The sequence below is a fragment of the Amblyomma mixtum genome, chromosome 7 (assembly GCF_055824585.1).
Source record: "Amblyomma mixtum isolate Tamu chromosome 7, ASM5582458v1, whole genome shotgun sequence".
Classification (NCBI taxonomy): Eukaryota; Metazoa; Arthropoda; class Arachnida; order Ixodida; family Ixodidae; genus Amblyomma; species Amblyomma mixtum.
In genome coordinates this window covers 10,270,994-10,286,491 of record NC_143018.1, presented here as the reverse complement: position 1 = coordinate 10,286,491, position 15,498 = coordinate 10,270,994, and the positions used below count along the sequence as shown (strand labels likewise).

At 48.2% G+C, this 15,498-nt stretch overlaps 1 protein-coding gene across 1 annotated transcript; it reads left to right on the top strand.

Annotated features, from left to right (window-relative positions):
- Positions 1-256: 256 nt before the first annotated feature.
- On the top strand, positions 257-10,181 carry LOC149334975 (ras-like GTP-binding protein rhoA). Its single transcript, XM_089551656.1, has 4 exons — positions 257-870; positions 5,794-5,994; positions 6,534-6,722; positions 10,003-10,181. The coding sequence occupies exons 1-4, from the start codon at positions 703-705 to the stop codon at positions 10,039-10,041; spliced, it is 597 nt and encodes a 198-aa protein (XP_089407782.1). The 5' UTR covers positions 257-702; the 3' UTR covers positions 10,042-10,181.
- The last annotated feature ends 5,317 nt before the right edge of the window (positions 10,182-15,498 follow it).

The following is a 15,498-nucleotide window of genomic DNA, read 5'->3' as shown; positions in this document are numbered from 1 at the left end:
CTTAGATGACTATCAAAGTATGTCCACTAAACCCGTGTCCCTTAGAAAAACTAAGAAAGTTCCCAGCACTTAACTAAGCGGCACCTTCCGGACAAACCCGCGTAGGTTCCTCGATGCGCGAAATGGGACTCGTTGCCGTTCGCGGATCAAATCGCGCCTCGCCCTGAGAACATAGTGCCGTCGACGAGAACAACACGCACGCCAAACGCGCATAGTTCGCGCCTTGAATTTGCTTTTCATTTGCCAGCAGAGGAAACACGTGAGCCGCTTGGCCTTGTCGGCCGGGTTCCGCGGCTATCGGCGGAAGCCGCAGCTAGCGGAAACAGAAGGGCGACGTCAGAGTTCGCCGATCGGGAAAGGGATAAATTTAAAGGCGATTGGAAAAGCGACGCCGCGGCAGCCGCTGGCAGCGAGTTCCTCATTTTCGCGGAACATCGTACGACGAGCGCGGACGTGTAAAGACGTTGTCCTCGTGGAAGACCATGACCAGTGTTCCCCTAGATGCCTTTGTCGGGTGCCCCATCAAAGGACGTGCCTACGCGGGCATCGACTGAGGGTCGGAGACCGCTTCGTTCCGGCCCGCATCTCTTCAGTGTACCGGTCTTCGCTATACGCTAGAAAGCCGGCGCTTAACTTTAGTGAATTCTTGTGGGTGGGTGTGCGTCGGAAGTGGGAGCCGCAGCGACGTTCTCGCCGTCAGCCATGGCCGGGAGGAAGGAAGCCATCGACAGGAAGCTGGTGGTGGTCGGGGACGGCAGCTGCGGCAAGACCTGCCTCCTCGTCACCTACTGCAGCAACACCTTCCCGGACGTCTACGTGCCAACTGTCTTCGAGACTTACACCACGTTCGTCCAGTACAACCAGACCACGGTAAGGGTACTGTATACAGTGTACGGGTACACAAAAAACGGCACCCAGTGTTGTGTCGTCTCCTCTTGCATCCTGTTTCAACACGCTTTTCTTTCATCACGTTCTCGTACCACCAACTAGCTCAACCTCAAACTGCTGTAAAGTCCACCTCTGAGATTATAAATATGCAGTTCCTTTCACGCCCTCGTATTTGCACGTCGTAGTTGGGACAGGAAGGGTCCGACCGATAGCGATAGAGAAAGAGGCGGGACGGGGTGGTAACTGCATTCATTTGGATGTGCCAAAGAAGGCGAGACTCCGGCTATTGCCCGGCTGCTCACCAGTCGGGTTCCTACCCCCCCCCCCCTCTCTCTATCCATCACCACCTGGCTCGACTGGCTTGGCGCTGAAGGGGAAGAAGAACAGCGACTTCTGGTCACCCAGGTGGTCGACATGCTCGGCCTATAAATTATGGTCGAATAAAGGTCAGCTACTACGACTACTACACGTCGTAACTCAACATTGCTCAAACTGACACTGAGGAGAGATTGAAGTTGGCTCGTATCGAAAGGGTACCGCGTCCTAGTCACAATGAGACCAATTCCAACATAAACGGGCTTCTATAAGGTAAAAGAGACCAAAATATGAAATAGTACAGGTGTCGCCATCGCCGGTCGATTTCGCAATTAAAATGCGTACGTTTACACCATATTTTGGGCTCGGATTTTTAAATTCAACTTCCTCAGCACTAAATGCGCCTTTAGCTGCCGGATCAACGTGAACATACCCAGAAAGACCCAGAGGATCAGTTTTTGCTGAGAACAATAACTGTATAGAATTGTCCTCAGCTATACACTTCAAAGATCTCGGTTATGCCTATTCTGGCTCATTTATGTCTTCAGAAGTTGTTGCCTAAACAAATGAGCGGAATTAGTGCCTTTCAAGAACTCATTCCTGCAAAATAAGCAAACGAAAGCGCGCACTCATCAGAGTTCCCGTAAAGCGCGAGGCATCCCATTTGAAGGCATTTTTTTTTTTTTTCTGTTTGGACGCGTTCGTTTCTCGTGTCAGACCTCAGATTGTTGTGCCACGAGGCTTATCGCAAAAGTTTGCAACTTCAACCATTCGCGGCACGTCATATCTCAGCAGTAATGAAAACAAGAACAAACCAGTTACGTGTACAGTATGTGTAATACTTAAAGGGGTGGAGACACCAAATTTGTGGTTCGCGCGTTCTTAGTTTCAAACGTTTCTTATGGCTCCAGGAAGCATGATACACACTCAAAGATTCATATATTCACAGTGAATAATTTATTATAGCATTTTTAGGTGAACGATTTTCGGTTTCGGTTTCGGAACGCCGAGTTGTACAGTGACGTCACAGAGGGGGAAGATCAACTTCTTCGCTTGGTCACGTGGGCCCACAAAAGTTGTGACGCACCTACTGCTGCATCGTCTGCTTTCCCACACACGTGCTGACCAGCGCATATGAAAACAAACAACTGCACGTCTAGTCCCAGCAGCTCGGATTCTGACAGATCTGATTCCAACGAGTGAGGACATCGACTATTTTTTTGTTCCCACGCTAATATCGCCTTCGCGAGTTCGCGTGAGGATGCGAAACACTTTGCAAAATGCCAGTAAGCATCGCTGCGCCGCTCTACCCAAGCTGCGCCCACAACCGGTGTCACACTTCGCTGCCGTGCAGCAGTACCTGAGCGCTGCTTGGGATGGTGTACAAATATCACAAGAAAAGACAAGATCGCTTTGTTATCAGAACTGCCAGCTATACTCGAGCAGCGACAAAGCATGTCTGCTTATGTTGGGAGCTTTCGGCAACGGCACCGCTCGCGGGCGCTCCGGGCGACGAGCTCTGCTGCTGCCTGGCTGCCGTGGTCGTCGCTAGGCCTATAGCCTGTTTAGCAAGCGGCCGGCGCTTCGGAAGTCGCCTGCGCTATAATAAAAGGCCTACTTTTCACAAATAGCTGTAGTGTTAACAGAATCATCTCACAATAAAATAATAGTATGGTCAATCTCCTCGACGCCTTCGGCAGCGGAGCTAGCGGGCGCCAGGCGAGCTGGACCCCGACGTCGCGCCAGCGGCAGCTGCTAGGCGCGGTTGTGAGAAATTTGCGCATATCACAGTTGTTACCTCTACTAGCAGCTCAGTATTGGTCAGCGATCCTCAAAAATGACACTTTTTTCACATTTCTTGTCCCATGGTTTATTATTTACGTCAAGAACACTCTTTAGCTCGCTTTCGGCAGACGGTATCCAGGCTGACCTACCGGCCGGCAGACTCGGCGTACTTCACGTCCGCACAAGAAAATACAAAACAGCCATGCTACCAGAAAGGATGCTTTCTAGATTCGAGATACGACAGCATGACTGTGCTAAAAGTGGATCTTTCGGCAGCGACACTGCCTGCGGCAACGCCGGCTGGCGACCTGCGCGCTGGTCCCAGACTGCCCTAGTCGTCGCTAGGCCTAGCTGCTTTCGCATATCGACTCCGCAGCTGAGGGCGCTTCGGGACTGGCCAGCGCTCAGAAACGTGCTCCGCTCGGCACCCCTTTACTGTGAACTCGTCCCATAATAAAAGATATTCTCGATTTCCACGACGTCTTCAGCAACAGAGCTAGCAGACGGCAGGCGAACCGCACCAGGTAGCAGCAGCACAAAACCGGCTATGGGATGAAATTTGCTTGCATCGCAGTCATCACTTCTACCAGGAACTCGGTATTTGACAACGATCGTCAGAAACGATGCATTTTTGATATTCATATATCCCAGGGTTTGCTATGAACGTGAACAAACAATACTATCGCGTTCTTCAGATGCCGGCGTTCGGCACGAAGACTGGCGCAGGCCGCCCGGCTCCAAAGAGTGCGCCCTATGTCATCATGACGCTGCCGCTCTCCGCGCTCGCATTGGCTGCCGCTTCCCGTTGTTGCCGCGAGCGGCCCGCCGTTGACATCTAGCAGGCCGGACGCAGGCAACGAGCTGCAATCGGACGTTGCGACGCTGTTCGCAACGGCGCGCCGCAAACCGAGCAAACGCGGCTCGCTGGTGCGTCGACTGCGCTCACGCGGCTGTGCCCCGCTCATCGTACGTCACTGTATTTTGGTATGACGTCACTAAAACTTTATTTTTCTACACCCCTTGTGACGTCATGGTTGATGGCGCTAGCGATGGGTCTAGATCGGTGAGAGTGAGCATTTAGGTAATCTTTGGAACCGAATTAAAATATTTTTTAAACGTTTGTTGCGTCCAACACCTGGCTGTGACTGCCCTTGCATACATAGGAATCCCATAGCAGGCTTTTTATAGCTTCAAAATTTGGTGTCTCCACCCCTTTAAAGGTAACAAGAGAAATGGTTAAACCGGCTCTTAACTCGAGAAAAGCAGGTTTCGCTACGAAGCGACAAAAAGGCGCGGTGGTCTCGAGAGGAAGAGTCCGATCCCGCGCTTTGCTTCGCGGTGAACCAACTTTTCTCCGCGTTAAGAGCCGATTTAACCATTTCTCGTGTTCCCTGTAAGTGTGACCCTTCACATATGAAGCCGCCGTGACCGTATGTGTTGTTACTGAACAGCTGAGTTTTTGCTGCCGCTTGAACATTAAGAACAACAACAAAAAAAATAAAAGCGTTGTTTTGTTCTCTGGTCGCCGACGGCATTTTTATCAGTGGGTGAAGATGGAAGTTCTGTCAGTGTGCCGCTTTATGGCCAGCCCGCAAACAAATAAAGGCCACACGTCCGGAGCGTTGCTCAGCGGCCAATCTGCAAAACACATACACACACACATACAATGCTGTTCGTCTGGTTCGAATAGAAAGACGCCGTTAATTTGTCTTAGCCCCGTGCGAAAACAGTAATAATACAGAACAGCACCGCAGCGTTTCTAATATGGGGCTGAAAGAACTATAGCAGGGTCTAATTTGCAAAGTTCGAAATATGCAAGCTAACGAAAAAGCCACTAGACTGCGGTCCAGCACTGCTGCCAGGCGTCGAAGGCAAGCTATTTCAGAAGAAAACAACTTTGCTTGCAGCCACGGAAGCAGTTTTTATTGCGCTAGGGCTTACTAGTTATTCGCGAGTCCCAATGAAATCAAGCTCTCCAGGAGGAAGTCAGAAGGTGCGGGAAACGGCGGTTAGTAATGGCGGCGTTACGTGCGTTTAGTACGTGTTACGTATCTGCCCTGATTTCCAGCCATTTCTGACAGTGAGCCACCCTGGCTGCATGCCATCTGAAGTTGCGTGGCATCATTTATTTAGGTTTAGGTTTAGGTTTATGGGGTTTAACGTCCCAAAGCCACTAAGGCTATGAGAGACGCCGTAGTGGAGGGCTCCGGAAATTTCGACCGCCTGGGGTTCTTTAACGTGCACTGGCATCGCACAGTACACGCGCCTCTAGAATTTCTCCTCCAAAGAAATTCAACCGCCGCGACCGGGATCGAACCCGCGTCGATCCCGGCCGCAGCGGTTGAATTTCCCGTCGCCCCGGCCTATCAGTGCTAGCTGTCATCTGAACTTTTCTTCCTTTGGAGTCGACTATCTCTCCATGTTAAACCATTTATTTATTTTTCATTTATTTATCTTATTTATTTGCAGTACTGCCAACGTCATTATGAGACAACGAAAATGGGCAGAAAGAACAGTTGTACGGTCCGGTCAGACTGATAAAACTGCTTCACAAACACCTTAAAGAAATGTATACTAGTCAAGTAATATACAAAACTGTACTGGGCAGGTTACCGATCACTAAATGTTTGCAATCTGATTAGAATGCGGAATATTATACTTGCCGTAGCAGCAGCCTTGCTCAGGACGCGTTTTTTTCCGCGTTGAGCGACGGGTGCGGGCGAGAGAAGATTATCGCACCGCAAGCAGCACGGTCGAACTCTACACCTCTGAAACATGACACTCCTTCCCTGTCCTGGTGTCCAGGTCCGCCTGGCCCTCTGGGACACGGCGGGCGAGGAGGACTACGACCGGCTGCGGCCCCTCTCCTACGGCCAGGCCAACGTGGTGGTCATGTGCTTCGCCCTGGACAACCAAGACAGCCTGTCCAACGTCGAGTACAAGTGGGAGCCAGAGATACGCCACTACCTGCCCAAGGTGCCCATCGTGCTCGTCGGCAACAAGAAGGTATACGGACGTCACAATGGCCGCCATTTTGGGGTGCATGAAACACGGTGAAAGGCTGAAGGCATATCTAATCGACTTACCGCAACCTGCTCAGGCTTTCACTGCAGAGGCTACTTGCTGCATCACAAAATGGAGCCCATCGCTCCACGTGAATACCTCAGATACACACGACAGCAGTCAATCGGTGGACGCTGTACTGTTGCATGTTTATTGCATGTTGCACTGACATCCCACGGCCCTGCCCAGAGTTACTAAACACTCTAAGTGGTACCAGCATCTCGCATCAACCCGAACTGTCCCTGAAATTTACGTCATCACGGGGTAAGCGTATTGTTACTTTTTCTTTGGAATAAATCGACACTGAAGGGTTTGCAAAATATAGTTTTAGAAAAATGGACAGTTTAATCGAGTACGGTGTCATCTACTTCGCGCTGAAGTTTCGGTTTCAGCGCTGCCAGTGAGCGAGGAGGAATAGGGATGTGACGTCATTCGACGCGGCAGGAAGACGGTCACGTAAACGAATGATTCGCGCTCTGCAGGACCTCCGCGACGACTACCGCCCTCCGGCGGTGTTGCCGCGCAACTTCAAGCCCCCTGTGACGACGTCCGAGGGCCGCGCCGTGGCGAGCCGCATCCGAGCGGCGGCGTACGTCGAGTGCTCGGCGCTCAAGCAGATTGGCGTGCGGGAGGTCTTCGACGCGGCGATCAAGGCGTCGCTACAGCAGCAGGTACACCGGTTGTCCCGATTAAAACAACAAATAATAGAACTGATCGTTTCATGCCTGTAGAACCAGTGGTTTAACATGGAGAGATAGACGACTGCAAAGGAAGACAAGTTTAGGTTACAGACGGGATGACGAGATTCGCTGGTGTAGGACAGGACTGATTGAGAATCTCTGTTAGAGGTTTTTGTCCTGGAACAGCCTTGACCTCCGGATGCGGATGATGGACACTTCCCTTATAAAAATGGTCTATAGACAATCATAGACTTGTTATTGACTCCGCGACTACCTATAGATATCGCTTTTTGTCTATTCATAGACTGTCTATAGACAAAAGTCTACTAAAAGTATATTGCCATAAATCTATAGATTGTCTATAGACTGTCTATGGCATTTGTATTGCCTATACACTGTTCTCTAGGATTTGTCTATAGACAATCTATAGACTTTATGACAGAAGTCTATAGACACTCTATAGACTGTCAAACTTTTTTGCAAGGGTCGGTTCATTCTGTAAGAGCGACGAAGGGAGTCGAGATGAGGAAATTCTCCTTAACTTTGTTGTGGTGAGCGAACACTATTTTGCTTGTAAAGAATTAATATCGAAAATAACGAAGTTATGTCGGACGCCCTGTTTAAACGGTTAGGTAGCAGCCCAGGCGGATAAAACTTATACCTATATACATTGGCCGGCTGTAGCCCATTCAGCGAGTAAATAAATGAACAAAAATAATACTTGTAAAAGAAAATAAAGAGGAACTACGGGAGCAATGACCCGGGGGGGAGGGGGGGGGGGTATGAAGATTGGCAGCGGCTTGCAGCACAATTCATAAGGTTCCAGTAAAATTACACAAGCAGATGCCAAACACGAATCCTTTCAGAAGTTGATCTCGTAGTCGTGCAAAGAAAAAAACTGGTTATGTTACCACATCATTGCTTAAACTGTCCTCAACAAAACAGCCGTACTTCCCATATTTCGTCGGTCTTAGAGTATTTAAGATATGGGAGAGGCCTTTGCTCTGCAGTAGGAGTTGTAAGTCTGATGATTATTATGATCAGTATTATACGGTGGTGATAATAATGATGACAGTATGCAACAAGGGTAAATTTTGCGCCGGATCCGATGTACGAGCTGGACACCGTTATCCTCAGTTAAAGGTCAGTTCTTGGATAAAATCACCTTCCTAAATCGACATATGTTAATTCATCTTTGCTTTTATTTCGACCCTACGCAAAATTTCCGATATTAATTATGCCTTATGGGGCTGTAAATAGCTAGTTTTATTTCTTACTTACAATGCGAAATATAACGTTATTCGAATTATAGAGATAATCTTCTTCAGGTAATTCAAGAGCGCTGCACTCGACTGGGTTGCGAGAAAAGAAATTTTCTGTTGAATTTCTGGCACCGGCACTAAATATGGACACAATGCGTTCGAAATCGGGTAGTCCAACGGAAGCGATCTGTCACTTGCGCGGATACAACTGCTAGTTCACGAAAGGTTTTACGAACGACCAGTTCGACATTACTTGCATTCGGTGTGCGAACCGATGCATGCACTGCACTGTTTCCGAGAAACGTATCCGGTCGCAAGTCGGTCGACGACTTTGTACATACACAGGGTGTTTCCCCTAAAACTTTACACATTTTTTAAAAATAGGCTATTGTGTTAGAAGAGAGTTTTCTTCGGCATAGCATTGTAAGCGGTGTAGTACATCGGAATGCAAGCTGTGCTATCTAGCAGGCTGGTTAACTGATTTTATTTTAAAAGAAATATACAGCGCGAACAGAGACGACGGACGAAGAAGTGCACGACATATTAAAGGGTTAACTTTTTAACTATTACTGTTAGGCTCCCTAATTATCGAGAGACGTGTAGCCCATCGTAATTAGCATCCATGTCAGTTTTTAGAATTTCAGAAACGCGGTTACTCTCGGCGCTGTGGTCCAACAAATTTTGGCTACTTCCACGATTTACGTGCACTTGAGAGGTTGCTTTGCCTGCAAGCTTCTCGAAAGTGCATGCATTTTGGAGCGATGCAGCCAGATTTTGCTGGGCCACGGCGCCGAGGGTAACCACGCTTTCGAAATTGTAAAAGCTGATATGACTACTACTCACGGTGGGCTACACGCCTCTCGATAATTAAGGAGCCTAACAGTAATAGTTGAAAAGTTAACTATTGAATATTAGTTAAGCAGCCTGCCAGTTAACACGTCTTAGCTGTATTCTGACGTTCTACACCGCTGACAGTGCTATGCCGAAAAAAGCGCTCTTCTAACTGAAAAAGACTAATTTTATAAAATTGTGTTAAGTCTTAGGTGAAACACCCTGTATGTATGCACCTGAAACCTGTATTCGTGAATCAGCAAGATATCAGTCACTCCTCGACAGAATAAACACTTCACGTTCGTCTGATGGCCGATCCCTTGAGATGAAACGTAACACGGGAGATTTCAGCTAGTTGGCTCATGTTGGAAACTTTTACCAGCGCTGCCACAGGGGACGGGGAACAAGAAGAGACGGAAGGACAAGCGCTACTAACAACTGAAAGTTTATTGAAACATACATGGGTAATATACCCTCTCATGACAACCAGAAGCGCATACACCACCCTTCACGCGAGTATATATTGTCACGTTGTAGTGACGGCAGTCCAGCGGTCAGGAAGACACCAGCAAGACTTGCAAACGAAGCTCTTTATTTGGGCTGACTTGCGCCCGCAAAGGAACTGAATCACTCGGCGGCGGCGTAGAAAGAGAAGTTTATTTTATCTGTCATAGCATAGAAAATACAACAAAACAGATGAACTTAATTCTCTGATCATTCAAGCACATGCGCAGTGACGCAGCAGTGGCGCAGTGACGCAGCAGTGGCGGCGGCGTAAGCAACAAACGTGCTCGTAGTCGTCGAATTACGAATGCCCGCCGCTCGCGGCATCGTTCAATTTAAAGCCGGCAAGGAAACTTCGAGATAACAGGTCGTGATCATCTAGAGTAGTCTGGAAACACGTAGATGCAACTCTTCATGGCTGTAATCAATCGAGATTAGTCCGGTCGCTTCTCGCATCACGAACACAAATGATAACACCCCTTTCCTGCGGCCTTGCGCGAACGAACGGACACTACAATGATACGTGGCAATATTGCCCATGTATGTTTCAAAAAACTTTCAGTTGTTAGTAGCGCTTGTCCTTCCGTCTCTTCTTTTCCCTTGTCCCGTGTTGCAGCGCTGGTAAAAGTTTCGGAAATGAAACGTTAACCTTTCTCCTTTGTTTATTTTTACAGCCTGCAAGACAGAGACGGCACCGCTGTTGTCTGCTGTAGGTGCATGAGTCTCCAAGCGAATGCCATCTTAAGATATCAATGTGCCTTCATACCCTTCTCTGCCGACCCAGCTTCACATTTTTCAGTCTTTCAAGTCCTGCGTAATCAAAACTCTAAAAATAAAGTCGTTGCTAGCTGAAGAGATGACTGCACGTTTTATAAATACAACGTCATTATTTAACCCCATAGATCTGCACAATTAAGGCGAACCAACGCAGCGCGCAGTGTGTTGCTGTTTTGTCATCATGTGCTAGAATCTGCATCAACTATCGCTACTACACATTCCTGTCAAGAATCAGAGAAGACCTGAATTGACACGACATACGCCTGTTGTAAACCATAACTAATGCGATAGCATTAGAAGCCCAATCGGGAAGAAAATGTGTCGTCGGATACTAAGTTCGCTGATTGGCTGGAGGAATGTCACGTCACCAGACCGGAGCATTTCCACTGGCTGGAGAAAAGTGACGTCACCAGTCGGGAGAATCTGCATTCATTGGAAGAAGGTGACGTCACCGGACCAGAAGTGACGTCACTTCCGGTATATGCATCGAAAGCTGCTAATACTGGCTGCATTTGTTTTTCAGTCCCGGACTGTCCGGGACTACTTGCGGACTCGAGTCCGGTATTTGTTTTTCTCGGGCAGCCCGAAAGCTCCGCACACCTGCCTGCATCGCCATAGCAACGCGTTCGTTTTTAGCCTATGGCAGTCCGGGCTGCTTGGGGCTGCTGAGAAGGCAGCAGACGATAGCTGCGCGCCGCGCTGGCAGCCATATTGAGTTAGACTCCGTGTGCATTTTGAGTACTTTTCGTGTTCCTGGAGGTCTATATCATGCGTTAAACCTTCACATGAGCTCCGTAGCTGCTCTCTGAGCCATCGCAAGACTTTTTGTTCTTGCATCTTCGTTTATTTTCTTGAAATCCACCGCACACGGACGCGCGTTCGAAGCTGCGAGCGCGTATTATTTGCTCGTGTCGTCAAGAGGTTCTCGTTCGCTTGCTTTGCCACATGCTGTCTGTACGCTTACCTGAAAGCATCGCAGGTGAACCACTCGTATACTGGAGCAGCTATAGAGCTTGTTGTCAACATTTTTGCGAAGGCTTTCGTCTATCTGCCTATCCGCAACGAGTTGGGCTACTTTGTGCGAACTTCGCCGCAAGCAGTAGCGGCGAGCATACCGCTGAAGCTGAGTTCTGTAATGCACCTACGCTAAGCTGACCGTACAGTCTTAAAATCGACTCATTATCATGATCGAGTGCACGGCGTTGCTTCGGCGTCGTGGTGGCCGTGGCTTGCGTCGTCTGCTAGCAGATGACAGCGTCCTTGTACGGTAACCGAGGGGGAGCCCGGCTCTGGCGCCGAGTTCGAAAGCAGCCTATGGCAAGTAGGTCATGTGACCATGAGGCTATTTCCTGTCAGAGCGGAAGCCGAGACCTGTCAGCAAGTAGTCCGGGACTGGAAAAACAAATGCGGCCACTATCGGATTGCCAGCATGCGATGAAATTAGGGGTCCCTGTTAACTTTTAAATGTGAAATAACTGCTCACCTACTAGAGGTTTTAAATGCTGAGAATTATTTGCTATTGCTGTCTCAATAAACGACCGATGGAAACCTAAAAGATGGTTAATCCCGAAATTAGGAGAGGAAGATTTTTTGAGGACTTAAAGTTATCGATTTGCTTTTCGATCCTCATATCTAGGTGCTTGAGGGCAAAATGCTGCCGGAAATAACTGTGAGAACTTGAGCGAATTTTGTAGCCGCATACAAAACTTGAAAATGCGGATCATAATTTAAAACAGTACTGCTTTGTATATTCTATAATGTATGCAATCAAAAAGATCAGGAATGCCAGCATATATGTATTTTAATAGAGCCAGGGTATTCTTCCTTTCCAGACAATAGGTGCAAGTAAGCGGACATATTACAAAACTGATGAACTGTAGCTTTAAAAAGTGCCTATTGAGATTCTCCAAAAATCTCTTTCTCAGCAGGCATGCATGCTTTCGCATTCGCAGCACGTAACTAATCTCAAGTGCCCTCCGTAATTTTTCATTATTTTGTGTCGAATGGGGAAAGGAGAAACAACGCGTGACGAGCATGACGAGTTTGTGTTGGATTTCCGTCGGCGAGACAACGAGGTTAGCACCACTGTCCAGGGACGTGAAATTTTCAGCTACTGACCAGTCAACATGGAAACGTACCGCGTATGAGAAAAACTTAACCATCTCAAGCGCCAAATCCGTAGCTATGACATGATAGCTTCAAGGAACGCAAGTATCTTGATGACGTGTTCATGCCACGCGAAAAGCTTTCATTGAGGGCCCGGCACGTTCAGCTTTGTACACCACTACAGGACGCTCTCGACCGGCAGCAACTAATCATCGTTAGCGCCGGTAACCAGCCGTGTTGAGATGGGTTGAGACACTGAAAATGGTTTTCAAAATTGCCTGCAGCGTAGTCTTAATAAAAGCTACGACGATGAAATTCGCAAGCGAATGCAGCTTGCATTAGAGCTTGACACTAGATTGAAATTCTGCCCAGTGCTGCTTATTTTTGTTCCTATTTTTTTCCACCCCGCCGCGGTGGCTCATTGGTTATGGCGCTCGGCTGCTGGCCCCAAAAGACGCGGGTTCGATCCCGGCCGCGGCGGCCGAATTTCGATGGAGGCGAAATTCTAGAGGCCCGTGGAGTGTGCGATACCAGTGCACGTTAAAGAACCCCGGTTGGTCGAAATTTCCGGAGCCCTCCACTACGGCGTCCCTCATAGCCTGAGTCGCTTTGGGACGTTAAACCCCAATGAACCAATACACCAATCGTATTTCCTTCCCCAATGTACCTTTCTCGTGAAAACTACTGAATGTAGAGTCTTGAAGTTTTGTATGCGAGTAAGTATTGTTATTGCACACACGGTAACTAAAATTATGCGCTTTCAGCAAAAGCATAGATTTATTATGTTTTTTTTCTTTTCCGATGCAACAAAATTGCAATCCTTGAAAAGTTTTTCCTCAGTCATACAAATAAAAATTCGCTTAGACACCTCGTTTCAGTTCCAGTCATGTAAAAGGCAACGATTGAAATCCGTGGAGAACTTTGTTTGCTTACGCTTTATATAGTTAGTGAGAAAAAGGTACATGTAGCGGCAACATATCTGTTTTGAGAAAAATGCGAATAAACCTCTAAAAGCTCCCACTTTAGCACTCCAAGTGATGTAGAAAAATGATCAAAAAACATTTTTGAAGTCACGAATACCGAGGTGTAATATATTTGCTGAAAGTTGAAGAGATGCTCTATCAGCAAATCGCAAAATCTAGAAATGGAGTTTTTTTAAAACTAATTTTGAGCCTACCATAAATACTTGCCAGTGTGCGAAAAAAAAAAAAAGGAGACCTGGCTTCAGAACTGGCAATGGCAGTCACGCAGAAATGGCAATCACAGTCACGCAAATCAGTCTAGTTTAGTTATTCATAAAAGAAAAATAAAACATCAGTCTGATTCACTCTTGCCGAGTCGATCTGCGGCAGTGTGCATTTACAACTCCCCTCGCTTGAATTCTTCTGAGCGCGCCGCCGCCACCCGATGACAAATAAGTCATTTGGATAAATGGTATAAATGAAGCCGTGGGTTCGATTCCCGACCGCAGCAGTCGCCTTTCGATGGAGGAAGAAACGCAAAAACGCCTTTGTGCTGAGATTAATGCACCACGCTTTAAATGCAACCCCACGAGACCGGAATTCATCTGGAGCCTCCAATATACAGCGTGTTGCTTCGTATTCGGTACCGGAAAGTCCGTTTATGGTACATAAAAGTCCGTTTATTATGCAGCCTGTGGGCCCGCTTCTCACGAGTATTGAAATCCCGAGCTTCTTGTCCTCTTCGTCTCCCACTCATCCCCCCGAGGCCAATTCTTGGTGGAAATGATAAAGGGGACAGTAAAGCCTACAGTACAAGTTTCGTTGGAGCATATGAATCTCGAAATACCCTGGTGTTGCCCTCGACGGGCTCCTCCTGACTCTTGATCCGCACTTGTGTTGACATGCTGCCCTGGACGAATGCCTCAGAAAATCCGGTGTAGGCGTTGTCGTTTTGAGAGAAAAGTCGCGAGCATGGCTCTGGCAGGTAGTCTCCAGAGAGCAACCTGGGTGGCTGGGATAGAAACAGCCACCTGGAATGAGGATGAAGTACATAAGCATGTTACATACACTAGAGCACCACACTGTCGCATGTATACATTGTAATATATACATGCGTACACCGCTACCGGCTCAGAGGTACACCCACCCTACCCTAACCTCCGCCAACCTGGGTCGCCATCACCGGCTCCCCATTGGTGATCCACCGTTCCAGATGCACGCCTTCCACAGGGAACGGCAACATATTTGTAAAAGGCAGATGGGCCTCATTGGTCACGTGACCTTGCGGCGTCATCGCAACCTGCCCACCATGGCAGGTGGTAGTTAATGATTGGTCGCTCGGGAAGAGCAACCTGTGTCGCACAAAGCCCATCGCTGGTAGCACCTTCCATCGCAGGGAAGTGGCGCATCGCTTAACCGCTGCATCACTGTGCCAGAAGGGGTATGAGGACTCCCAGGAATCTAGAATGCAATGTATAGAATGACCCTCTGCATATATGGGAATTAACCCATTACGCTATCGTGTCACACTCTTAAGGCCGAGCTTAAGTGTCCCTTACAAATTGGCTTTTACGGTTCCCGCGTGAACTTGTCTCTGTGCGCCCTTGAGCAGAGAAATCGGCCGCCACAAGATGTGGAAATACAGGGGTCACGAGGTCAGCAGATAAACCGCCTCAGTGCTAGCAACCTGTTAGTCAGCGGGACGACGCTGTGACGTACTAGTTTAAAAATAACGCTAACGCGGAGACCAGCTTCCGGCCAGCAGGTCAGTTTATTTCGGGCGGAGTATCGCGTTTACTTCTACCACGTCCCGCGATAAGTACCACGCATACATTCCGCGTGCACTGATGGTAACGCCTCTTATCGGAATGGCAGCGCTTCTATCCGTGCTTATCGGATTGTATGGGTGCCATGTTGACCCGACCGATCGCCTGTCGCGATGCCCGCAACGCCGCTTCTCTGCCCGTGCGCGCTTATAAAAGCAGTCAGCAAAAGGCACACATAAGGAGGGCTTCGCAACTGTTGCCGCTAGGCACGTAAGTACTAAATCCTGCGCTCCCGAAGCTCATTAGTCATCCCAGTCGCGATACTCTCTTCAAACGCGTTTCAAAATCTGCCGCGCTCATTTACCAAAAATTTGTTAATTAGAGACTGTCGCGCCCTCTTTTAACAAAAATATCAACTTTTTACAGCATATTGTTGGTGTAAAATGAATGGGAACAACTAATTCTCCTCAAAGAGAGGGTACTGCAGTCGATCAGTTTCAAAAACGGGTGAACGAAAACTTTGAGAAAGTGAGTCGGAGTGTCTCGGCTCATGCGATCA